Below are 13,503 nucleotides of genomic sequence, written 5' to 3' on the forward strand. Positions count from 1 at the left end.
GGCGAACTTGTTCTTTAGTCAAGTGATCAGGCTCCATGGCATCCCGCGCACTATCATATCCGACCAAGACCCGAAGTTCCTCGGTCACTTTTGGCGCACCATTTAGAGGTTGTCACCATTTAGAGCTCGAACAAAGCTCCTCTACTCCACCGCCGCTCACCCGCAGACCGACGGCCAAACGGAGGTTGTCAACCGTTCAATAGGCGCCCTGCTCAGAATGGCGATCGCAAGCAATAAGGGATCCTGTCTTGAATGCATTCCCATCATAGAGTTCGCGTATAACCAAGCGGTGCACTCGTCTACGAAGAAGTCACCCTTCAAACTCGCCTATGGGTTCAAGCCGCTTACACCATTGGATCTCCTTCCTATACCACCGGACAAGAACAAGAACCAAGACGGAGCCATAAGAGCAGAGCTGGTCAAGACATTGCACGAGGAGGTTCGAGCGAACATCGAGCGAAGGAACGAGCAGTATGCACACTTCCTCAACCACGGACGTAAACTGATGCTGTTCAAGCCCGGCGATTGGGTTTGGTTGCATTTGAGGCCAGAACGGTTCCAGCAGAGGCGCAAGGATAAGCTCAGCCCATGAGGAGACGGTCCTTTCCGAGTCATTGAGAAGATCAACGACAATGCCTACCGACTCGAGCTTCCAGGTGAGTATACCACATCAACTTCTTTCAAAGTCACTGACCTCGTTCCGTTTGATGTAAGTGACGATGGAGATGTTTTGGGGACAAAACCTTTTCAAGCGGGAGGAATGATGTGATCGTAGGACGGGAGCTCGGCCAAGACGACCAAGACACACCGGACGCAACCGAGACGCCTGGCCAAGACGCACCGGACGCGGCCAAGACGCCTACCTCGAACGCGGCCAAGGCACCAGCGATCCTCCCAAGAGCCACGACTCGATCAAGGAGTTCGGCAAAGGCGGCCAAGCAGCGGATCAACCTCTTCGTTCGACCATTCGTCCAGCATCAATCAACCGATGAAGACTCCGAAGGCTCAGTTCGCTTGGTCTTCACTCTTACCCAAGAGTGAAGACAACAAAGTCACTTAAGCAAGGATTTGTACTCTTTTTCCTCACTCCGGGTTTTTCCCATTAGGATTACCGGAGAAGGTTTTAACGAGGCATTGAGCTTGGTGCAAAACTTATAAGGCCAAGTCGCTTCCCGCGTCAAGGCCAAAGGCGGTTATCTCTCTTCCCTCTTATCTTTTGGTTTAAATTGAACACTGGAATATTCCTTTTGGACCGTTGAGAGTGTTTTGTGGCTAAGCTTGTTAGTCAAAGGAGGCAACGTGTTCTCATTGCAAACAGAACACGTCAAAGGACGATTTGCGGACCAAGATGAGTCTGCGTGTCCTTAAGCTCCTTCCTTAACCTTGCTATTTAAACTCCTCTTAGCACTTTGTTTCTCCTTAGACTTGTATGATAATAAAACTTTTCTCAAAGAGAGATTCTTTGATCTTGTCTCACTCTTCTCTTTCTTCAATCCGGGATTGAGCATCGAGAAAACCCTAACAAGCTCCAAACGGGGTTCGACCTTGTTAGTGACCATATAAAAAGGAGAGCCAAACCTCTTGTGTCGTCAATCGATCCATCTCTTATCCATCGTTCGCATCCTTTGTTCTCCATCGAAACGTTTCCACATCGCTTCCATCTCCGCATCTTACCGTTCTCCATCGAAAAGATGGTGTTTTTGCCCTCCGAGTAGCCAGCTTTCAAGGCGTACTTAGAAGAGATTGAAGTTGACAAAGAGGAGTTTAGTTCTTTTCTCATTGCTTTAGTCCCATGCTCTCAGAATGGTAAAGCAGAAAACCTGGTACGACGTGTTCGTTCAGCTTCACATCAAATTAACTTTGTAAACAATGTTCCTTGTCATTGGCTCGTTTGAGCTAATCTTTTTCTATTGTTGTTGAAAAAATAATAATAATAACTCTACTGTAATGTGGTATATTACAGAAATTATCACTGTAATTTTATACAAAAAAATACTTACAGAATCTAAAGATTGTGTAGTTGTAACAAAATAAAATTAACCTACTTAAATAGCATTTAATCTGTAATAACACTTAAATACAGTAATAAATATTTTTGGTTAAAAAGCTTGTTTCAGTAATCATCTCCATAAAAAAGGCCAACACCGTAAAAATCCCAATAACACAACATGTCCAATGGTTAACACAAATTTTGAAATGATTTTGCGTTTATCATCAAAAAAATTTAAACATATCTTCAAAAATGTACTAACTTCCTTAAAAAAGTAACTAACCTTGATTTTAGCAAATTTAATATACATCATTTACTTTATTCATTTTTTCCATGATACTATATATATCATCTTTTGTTGGTATTTATTTGGAATTTATGTGGATGATATGCAGGTGTGAAAATGCATATAGGCCTAGAGCTGCTTCAAAGGAGTGTGATATGGACATAGCCTATGTCACATAGGGCGTGACTTACTAACCAGGTCAAATTTTTACCAAATTTGAACAACTATAGAATCCAATTCTTCAATCTCATTCACTGAAATTTATGGTATACTGATGTGATTTGCTAAACTGTTGCAGTCCGAAAGATGACCTTAAGTTAACTATTGTATCAAAAAATTATGAGAAAAGTTAAACGTAAGTGCAATGATTTTTCTTACAAAAAAAGAAATGTATAAGTCTAGAAATCTCTCTTGGATATATTATTCTTATTATCTCTTTTATACCTTGCAGGGTTTATATGACATAGGTCGTAGTTAAGCCCCAAAAACTGTGAGGAGGCTTGCAAGAGTGCAAGACCTACAATTTCAATTTGCAGGAAACTTAGGAGGGAGGATACCTTGAGATAATAGTATGTGACATAATGTTATATCTCACATTGTTCTTTTCTTCGAATTAAGTTTAAACCTTTGCTTATCTAACATAGTATCAATTTGACATTTTGGATGCTCTGCATCCAACTCCAACACCACAAATGATCTCATTCTTTGCTATTTTAGTGGTCAATACGGATTTTAGTGGGTTTTTGTTTTGAATTTTATTGAACTTATAATCAAGAGATTATAATATTCGATCCAAAACTGATTAGTGTCGAACGTTGAGTTTATTTAACCGAGTATGAGTCTAGATCAAAGTATGACACATACATAAAGTAAATTAAATCAAATACTACAAACATTTTCTTATTCAAACTAGCGAATCAAAATATATGTAAATCTTTTTCCGCGATAGACAACACAAGTTACTATCTAGTATCTAGTATCTTTTTACTAAGTTTTTTTCTTTAACAAGACTAATTTTTTGTGTGATACGGAACCCTCACATGAGCTCGTAGACACATATGTTTGATCAAGTACTATACTTCTTCGTCATACCAACAAAAACTACTATACTTCTTCGTACCACCGTAGAAATTAAATTATATATCATTCTTACATCTATTTTAATAAAATATATATATATATATATATATATATATATATATATATTCTATCAACCCAGGATCAATACTGGATTTTATAACCAAATGTTAACTTGGGTAATCTTTGCTTGAGTAAACTAAGAACATGCATTTTTTAAATTCTTAGCTTTAGTTGTTATCTTATAATAACATATCATTTAAAATCACAAGATTACCTAGAAGAACATGAAATATTGTTCTCCAAATTAAATTATTTACAATTGTAATATACATGTATATACAAATGTATCCATCCTTACCCACTTAGGATCTCATTCATTATTTTTAACAACTATTATTTCATGTCTTTTAGCAACAAATCTAGTATTTGATTGATTTAAAAGATCTTAATATGTATTTTCTGAATATTATCTAGTGGAAGTAAATAGGAAACACCATATGAGGATTAACCAAACAACATAGATATTTATTAAACAAATTACATAGATTTATGAAGAAATGGTGATAAATAAAGGAAAAGGATACAAGATTATTATGAGATATGGAGTTCAAAGAAAGAAAAAAACATTAAAAGACATTTGACTGAAAATATTGTTGGTTTTGGTTTTTAGGTGACAGAAATATCTGTTGAGTATTATTACTCATGATTCTTAGGTAAAGTTGCAGATGGTCCCGCAGATGGTCCCGCAGATGTTGATGCATCATCAACAGTAGTAAGAAAACCATCTGGAATTGGAACAGGAACAAATTTTGGCACTTGATCAGGTCCCATATTGGTTTTAAGCTCATTCTCTGCAAATTTGATATCTTGTTCAACATCATTGAGAATACTCTCATGGTGTTGTACCATCCCAGCAATTCCAGATTTGGGATCACGTCTACGAGCCTCAGCCGCATAGCACAAAGAGTTGGCAGCAATCTTACGTTGTTCTTCAGTTTCAAGACTGTTGAGTTTATTTGCAACGTTTGCGGCTCCAAATATTTGTTGAACATCTTCAAATCTTGTATCGTTCGATGGAAAATGTGCTTTGTATTTGCAATTTGGGTCACAAATTTGTTTTAAGGCCCTACAGATAGCACAACGGTTGGAATTCATTTCTTTTTGTTTAGTTTCCTCCCTTATACCCTAAATAAGAAAATTAAATGAAAAAAATCATCAATACTATATATATGTACATTTGATATATATTAAAAATGATGAAAAAAAGATTTTGGTTCTTGAAATATTTATACAAATGAAAATCTGATCTCCCATATTAAAACTACAAAAATATTTAAATATCACTTGTTAGTTGTAATGAGCAAATATCTACATAAAAATTCTATATAAGATCTACCTAACTTGAGAGATCAAAAGTTTTCCAAAAATTCATATAAACATAATAGTATCACGTGAATTTTATAACAAATTAATAGATAAATCGGGATCACGTAATACCTCGATTGAAAATGTTAAAGATCTTATATCACTAAGAACTGAAAGTACTGAAAATTTGAAGGATGCCTATAATGATAAATTAGTCATAGTTTTATAGCCTTAAAACTTGACTGGTTAAATCACTAATTTAGTAAGATAGTAATATCCAATAAATATCATAAGTTTGACTTATTTATATTTGTTTGGCAGTTACTATCTACCATTATTGTTATATTTGACTGCATACTTCTATTTTTGGCAAGATTATATCATATTTTCCATGCATTATAATTGTTGGTCAAATTTTCATGCATTAGTTATATTTATTTCTATCCCCTAAAAATGTATTATAGATTTTTTTTTTTGTATGTAGTATCAACATAAGATGTTATATTATTAGTTTGTCTTTCGCACACAAATTTGACCATTTATCCTTTTCAGTCAAATTCTAAAAACAATAAAAATGAACACAATTTTAGTTTATCAATCGATCGATAAATATTTTTTATAATAGGATTTGCGTCTACACACAGATTAGTTTTGTAATAGATAGTATTGAAATAATAAATATTTATATTTTGTTGATTTATCTATTACTCAAAAGTAAAATTACAAATATGAATATATTGTTTTTAGCAATTATACTAACATTTAAAGAAACAAATTTATCCAAAATTATTCGGAAAAAATACAAGTTACATTAATGTAAGTTTTAACATTGAACAAAACTTTATCATATGCCTAATTTACTCTAAATGGTAATATTAAAAAAACGCTGATAAAGAATTAACTATTTTTTTTATACTCACTTCGTTTTTTAGTTATCGTTTTAGAGTTAAACTTTTGCTTTATTTTATTTGTCGTTTTGTGTTTACAATACAACTTTGTAGAATGACAAGTAATATAAAACAGAGGAAGTATATTATAATGAGTAATGAGTAATTGTCTCAATTTCATAAAGTTATATCGACAAAATAAAGGAACTTAACGATTTAATAGAGTTACATTCTTTGAGTACAAGCTCGTGTAAAAAATATTTTATAATATAGGTGACTTTATCATATATTAATATATATACTGTAAATTTTGTTTTATTTTAGGAGAAACTTTAAAATGAAAGGTTTAGATTACTTGAATCACACAAAAAAAAATATCTATAATCTTTTTATCTTCAAGTATAACTGATTTATATCTATCATTGGTCAAGTTGGATAACTCTAAAACGCTATTATTTGATAAACAATTTAGAGTTACGTTCTATGCCGTCATAGATTAACTAAAAATTTAGATTTACATATTGAATATTTAATTCAAAAATGATTTGTGAAAAAAATTATAAAAGCAATTAGCAATTTCTAAGATGCTAATTTGTTATTGTCTTCTTTTTTGAACATCGTTAGTTTGTTTTAATCGTCTGAATAATTCAAGAAACCAGAGGTAGAAAAACAGAGGGAAAAACAAGAAACAATAGAGACAAAACGACCTTCTAACAAATTTAGTACCGTAGCAGGATCATCATTGGGTTTGAAAGAAAAAAATTATAAATTTGCATTTTGTGTTACTTTTTTTTTATATAATGATCATGGGATTATATCTGGATGTTAGATCTTATGATCATATAATGTCAACTCAACCTTTGTTTAACTCAAGTCATGAAGAGGTATAGTCCCCTCCATCTTTTTTCGAACGACAAAATTTATACTTCCGTTACATATTAAAAATTTAAAATAAAAGTTCGAGAGATCATAAACATTCATGTTAGTCAAAATGACAAAATGTATGGAAGTGGATACAATATATTTGATCATAAATATTCATCGCTTATTGGAATTGATATTAACTTGTGTCACTTCAAAAAGCTAAAGTTAAATTTTGTATCAATTAATATAACTGATATAAATATTTGCACCCAATGATTTTTAAGTGAAGCCTCTTCTTTTAATTTCTTTAATTAAAAATGAGTGCTAATTATTTCTCATATAATCTTTTGATGTAATTTAACGCTATTTGCTACGTTTACTATTGGTTGCCTCAAGAATTTGAAACTACCAAAATGTAATTATATACCATTCTATAGCATATGGTATCAACTATTTAATTTGGATACAAAACAAAACATTGTTGTAGTAAGCACACTTTCTTACATTTATATATGATCACATAAGTGACTTAACACTTTACCTTTTCACGAAACATGAAAACTCCAACCAAAAAGACAAGAAAACATGACTCAACATTGAACTTCCCCAAACCACAAACTTCCCATCTTACTACTTAAGCGGTGTAGAGTTTCGGATCAGACAACCTTGGAACAGGAATAGCCACAAGTGGAGACTTCAACTTAAGAACAAGCCCAAACTTCTCTTCAACCTCAAACTTCTGTCCTTTAGGAGCTTTCCAATCAAAAGAGTGAAGAAGTGACGCAATATTGAATAGAACAAGTCTCTCGGCCATGTTAACCGCCACGCAACTCCTCCTCCCAGATCCAAAAGGAAAGTACTTGAAATCACCCCCGTTGAAATCAAGTGAGCTATCCAAAAACCTCTCCGGTTTAAACTCGTTTGGTTCATCCCAATGCTTAGGATCTCTTTGAATCGCCCAAACGTTGACGAATATCTTAGAGTCTCTAGGCACTGTGTATCCCGCAACCACCGCGGTTTCGCTGTTTCTGTGAGGAACAAGAAAAGGAAGCGTAGGGTGAAGCCTAAGAGTCTCTTTCATAACTGCTTGTAGATAAGGAAACTTAGGTAAATGTGATTCTTCAACGATGTTGTCCCTGCCAACAACTTGATCCAGTTCTTGTCTGATCTTGTTTAAAACTTCTGGTCTTCTTACGACCTCTGCCATGGCGAATTCTGATGCGTTAACCGATGTGTCCACTCCACCAAGAACCATATCCATGAGGAGAGACTTGACATGAGTCATGGAGAGAGGAGCTTTCTTATCATCGTCTTTAACTCTAAGCAAGTATTGTAAGAAATCTTCTTCTTCTTCGCTCATCTTCCCCACCATCTTGACATGACTCTCCATAACTCGTTCGAAAAAGAGATCGAGCTTCTTCACATGGACTTTCATCTGCTTAACCAATCCCTGGAAATCGAATCTTGATAACAAAGGGAATAAATCAGAATAGTTTTGAATCCCTTCGATGTCGGAGATATCAGAGATTAGGGCTTTGAGCTCGTTTCCTAAGCTTGTTCTCTCGTCTCCTTCAATAGTAGCTCCCCACATCATTCGTGTCACGACGTTAAAGATGGAAAGAAAGATTTGCTCCCCGAGGTTGACCGGAGATCCGTTGCATGCCATTTCCGACATGTAAACGACGGTCTGTCTGGTTTCTTCTCGCCGAATGGAGTACGAAGCTTCCATTGTCGGCGTAGTGAACAACTTCATGGCGCAGAGCTTACGGAGTCTCCTCCAATGGGTGCCGTAAGGAGACCGGAGGATGTCTTCTCCACCGTAAGTGTTGATCTTTCCAACTTCGGGGAGATCGTGGTTGGCAAAAGTGATGTCGTGGGTTTTGAGAACCTCGCGAGCCATATCCGGGGAAGATACGACGATTGCGAGTTTGGATCCGAGGTGGAGTTTCATGAGAGGGCCGTGTTTTAGGGTTAGGGCTTGGAATTGCGTGTGGAGGACGTCAGAATTTATGAATGGGAGGTTTCCAACGATTGGAAGTGGCCAAGGTCCTGGAGGAAGCGGTGGTACGTTCTTAGATTTGGACTTCCCCTTATTCCAGAAGTAGCAAACAACGGCCAAGAGAGCAGCAACAGCGAGCAGCACGTGGCTATACGAATCCTTTGTGTTGAGGATCTGCAAGAGAGTGATGTTAGACTTAGATGACGTCGTTCCCATTTTTTTCTTCTGAGAAAGATACTCACTGTGGTTTAATTGTTTATTGGTTTTGTGTTGTTTTTGGTGAACACGGGAATGTGGACATTTATGTAGGCTCGGAGATAATGATTGCATTGTTGTTTATTTATTTTTGTTAGAGATTTATAACTACAAGGATTGCAGAGGTTGAAGCCACTTTTACTTAAAAGGGGTAAGCTAATTAAATATTAAATGACCCCATCTTGTTTGTTGTTTTGTACCCGTTTCATTTTCTTATTCGTTTCTTCTCAAATAAAAGAAAGTTTGTTTCATTTGTATTCTTTGACAATAGTTTGAAAAACATTCATTTAAGACTTCTAATATCCATTTTCATTAGTATAATATATTAGTAATGTAAATTTGTCTTAAATAATTAGATCCAAGATCTAAGATATTGACCCCTCCAATTGAGAACTTAATTTGCGACATGCATATGTCATAATTATCTATACACAAATCTTACATAGAAAAGAAAAACCACTACCAACCGAACGTAGAAGAGCCAAACCTATCATTTGGTTGGAACATCCTTTTGCCCTAACATTTTATTGTTGTTTTATTGGCTCGTTCGTCGTGTCCTTATTGTGCCTCGTCACTGTTCCATTCCATCCTTCAACTACGCATTGTCTTCAGTTTTTCATGCATGCTAGTTAGTAATTCTTAACTATTTAGTTTCTGATTTATGGTGAATTAAGTTAGTTTATCACATTCTATAATTTATGAATCGACTAATTGGATATTTAGATAAGATATCCATATTAATATTATTATATATTTTTAGAGATCGAATTTATGTATTTAACAGACAAAGTTCATTCACTAATCCCTAAGATCCATATGGAGTTGTTGAAGTAATAAATAATCTCTTTTCATCTGAACTAAATTTATTACTAATACAACTCTATCATAAATCTGTGATAAGTGATAACGTTATTAATCAGACAAAAAAAAATATGATAAGTTAGATAGAAATACAACGCCAACATTGAATAAGTCGCCCCCAGTGTTGAAATCTCATTCAACTATTCAAAGAGATAAAATGAGACAAAACACAGAAGCAAGTGATGGAATGAATCCAAACGCAGCCGCGAAAGAAGTGTACTCTAACACTGTAAACAGAACACTACACTTGTCAATAGTATTGTCTGTTCACTGATTAAACAATAGTAGTAATCATAGGTTGAATTTGACTGCTTTTGTTGTCTGTGCGCTGAATTTATGTTTACTTTTAGATATTCTTTTAAGTTACATCAAGAAAAAACAACAAAACTTTTCAATATTTTGGAACTCCTTTGTCCAGGTGTTTTATTGTTGTTTTATGTTCTTGCCTCGATTGTTGATACTTGTGAAGACGGAAGACCGGCGGCTAGCTCGTCCACCGGATCTAGCTCAATTTCATCCCAACACAAATACTATTTTAAATTACAACTGTATTAAGCAACTGATCGAATTTTCTAATACATGACGTGATCAAAAACAACACAAGCACACTACAATGTACCATGCAATCAACTTTGTAGTATATGTTGTGGTATGAATTAAAAGTCGGCGCTTCATTTCATTTTCTAGTATGGTTCGCATTTGGTTTGGTACCATTTGAGTTTTCGTAATTAATATTCCCTGTTTATTAAGATTTGATTCGATTTTGTTAGCGGACTGCTTAATTTTGTCTTTACTTAAAATAGTATGGTCAGGTAGATGAATGTTTAAGATTAAATGCATAAGAGTTAATTAAACACTAGTGCTGAAAAGGTTATAAACGTTATTTACGAACGCTGATCAGACTAGGATATTTTGGTCAATCGAAGCCACTTTGTGGAATCTACATATATACGAAATTCCTAGTCTAATATTTCCTTAAATGCGTTGCAAAGTAATGTACAGTAAAACCTCTATAAATTAATAAAGTAGGGACCATGAAATTTTATTAATTTATAGAGGTTTTAATTTATCGATAAATTAATAATTATTAATTTATAGAGAGATTTTTTTAATTTGATAAAAAATATTAAAAATAAGATTTAATCTTATAACTAATATTTTTATAAAATCAATTACAATGAAAATAACAATTATCATAACACTCAAAGATTTTTATATAGTAAAAATTATTAAAAAGGAACTCTAATAAAAATTAATGTAAAGATATATACATATTTAGATAATTTTATATAATTATTAATTTATATTATTGATGGGACCATATATTTCAAAAAAATATTATTTTATTATATTATCGAATAGTGTCCAAAATTACACTAGTCTCAACTTGGGACCGGAGAAATTTATTAATTTATCGAGTATTAATTTATAGAGGTTCTACTGTAGTTGCGCTTGTGAAATTACGTGTAAAGAAATATGGAACCTGGTTGGTGAAGAACATAATACATTTGTTGATCACATGGGTAGCAAAACGGGCCTAAAATATTTGATCATCGCGGCACAAGACCCAACAAGAAGAACCCATTGGAAGACATTTTCTTTTGTAGGTCCAGTTAGATATTAAATTACTTTGATTCAATTCAAGCAGTCGAATATAAAGTTACTAATAACAATCAAAATTCCTCATCAGTGTGTTTGAAATAATTCTCCAGAAAATAGTTACTTTGCTTTTGTCATAGGAAATTCTTTTTGTCAACATTTATAAAGCTGAAACTAAGAACAAAACTATATTTTAATCATGATGTTAAATAACAAATCTATTTGTCTATTTTCTTTATAACCGGAGTTTTTATTTGAGCATGTAACATCTCATGCGAACTATGCAGTGACAAATGATATTTTCTGTTCAACATAAGTTCACAATTGGCTTTTGGCATGACCACCATATATAGGTTATCTGTATCGTGTTGTTCTCACAATCTCATGTATATATACTATGTATGACTAACCACTTTCAGTGACATGCATGTAAACATATAGGTAAACATTGATTATAGTTTTATCTGAAGAGGAACTGTAAATAATTATGTTAAACAGTCATACATTGCAACATATTTCCAGTAAATATTATGTTCTTAGATAGTTAGTTTAAATAAATATATAGTCTACAATATAAAGGGGACAAAAGTGACTTGACTAACAATGGTGCCACCTCTTTATATTTACAGTTCCATACATACACACGAATTTATATGCATGCATAATATAATGACGATGGCATTACTCGTAAGTTACGTAAGTGGTGACTTGAAAATGGGATTAAAGCAAGAAGTTGATTTAACACTTTTGATTAAGTGAACAAGCGATCATTAAGAGTCTTGAATCTTAAACTAATTAATAATTAGCAAGCGAGAGTTGTAGAGAAATAGAAGAAAGTGGTGGGGTTTAGAGCGGAAGTCTCGTTTCCTAATTCTAAGGTTTTCAAATGTCACTTTAGCAAAGAATAAATTGTAACTTTAGAATAAATTGAACGACCACATTCTAATAATCATTTTTAAAAATAAATTGATAAGATGTATTTCACTAAATATATTACTTAGTGAATAATGATTCAGCCAACAAAAAAAAAACAAAAGATTTAGTGCAAGGAAAATTTTCGTGGGCAAGAAGTGGGAACATATGTACATTATTTGGTGTGGAAAAAATTATAGTGTTGTTATCCCAAGAAAAAAAGATATCGTAGTTAGAAATTGTTGTTTTGTTTCCATTATTATGAGCAGCAGTAGAACTAAACACAAGTCAAAGAAATCAGAATCAAGAAAAAGAATGCTAAAGCATTAATTACTTACTAATTTCATTGAATCGAGATTCATCATTGAGCAGAAAACTAAAAACCTTTTCTGGTACCAGAGGTTTTAAAAGAAATAAAAAGGTTAGACTGCTCGGATCTATTCGAGAAAAAGTTAACAAACTTTAATTTTAAAAAGGACAAAATTAACGTATTGGCATTGCACTTGAATGCCCCAAAAGTAAGTTCAAAATGCACTTGCAAAACATAAAGATGTATACCCAGTTAGAATTTACGACTCCTATTTTGGTGTACCAAGTAAACTTACTGTTTATATGTCCACCTATTTCATCATTTAGGATAACAATATTTCACATAAGTAATAACGTTTACTAGCACTAATATCATCTTTTAGCATACATTCTTTATAAAAGATATAAAAATAATTCCGATCGGCTTAAACAATTCACCGATTAGTTCGAAAATCACACGTTTGAGAAAATGTATATAGTTTAAAATAAAGACTAATGTGTAACAAAACCATGAACCCAAAATTGCAAGTCACCCACAAGTCGCAAAGATTAGAATGGTCTAGAAAGATAAATTGATACATGATGTATACGTGTACACATATGTGTCAAATGCACATTCGTCTATATAAATCTTCCTACCGGCGACAACAGTTTATTTTTTTGCTAATTCAGTATTAAAGCTTTTAAGTTTCTTCTATGTTATGTAAAAAAGAAAATCTTACCAAAAATAGAGACACATATATACGTAATTAGGTTTGTTATGGTTGCCAAAAAAATGGTTTATCGCGCTGGAGTAAAGCTCTCATTGATCTTTGTAAAATCGGTTTTGTAAAAAGACTCGTTCATGACTTTTATTCGTGTTTATTTTATATATTGCTAGCGACAACAAAACAATCAACGATTCAATTTTTATTAGTTTTGGCGTTGTTCGCAACAAAATGACAATTTTTTATTCGTTTTATGGTCCCTGGTTCATCGACAATTTAAGTGGTTAATAATGACCATCGTTAATCAAAATCTTTGGATTAATACTGTAAGCTTATAGCATTCTTGGTAAAATACAAAGTATATATTTTTATTTGATACTTGAACAAGT

The 13,503-nt window shown here is 33.3% G+C and overlaps 1 protein-coding gene and 1 pseudogene across 1 annotated transcript; both read right to left on the minus strand.

Annotated features, from left to right (window-relative positions):
• Positions 1–4,052: 4,052 nt before the first annotated feature.
• On the minus strand, positions 4,053–4,511 carry LOC104731237 (LOB domain-containing protein 32 pseudogene; annotated as a pseudogene).
• A 2,419-nt stretch (positions 4,512–6,930) lies between these two features.
• LOC104731238 (flavonoid 3'-monooxygenase CYP75B137) lies at positions 6,931–8,797 on the minus strand. Its single transcript, XM_010450558.3, has one exon. It carries the CDS (start codon positions 8,685–8,687, stop codon positions 7,107–7,109), a length of 1,581 nt encoding a protein of 526 aa, XP_010448860.1. The 5' UTR covers positions 8,688–8,797; the 3' UTR covers positions 6,931–7,106.
• Between the last annotated feature and the right edge of the window lie 4,706 nt (positions 8,798–13,503).

The sequence above is a fragment of the Camelina sativa genome, chromosome 12 (genome assembly GCF_030686135.1).
Source record: "Camelina sativa cultivar CO46 ecotype springtype chromosome 12, ASM3068613v1".
In the NCBI taxonomy this organism is placed as follows: domain Eukaryota; kingdom Viridiplantae; phylum Streptophyta; class Magnoliopsida; order Brassicales; family Brassicaceae; genus Camelina; species Camelina sativa.

What these genes read in the sequence shown, in the direction of transcription:
- LOC104731238 (XM_010450558.3), bottom strand. Translation starts at nt 8,687, where the DNA reads ATGGGAACGACGTCATCTAAGTCTAACATCACTCTCTTGCAGATCCTC.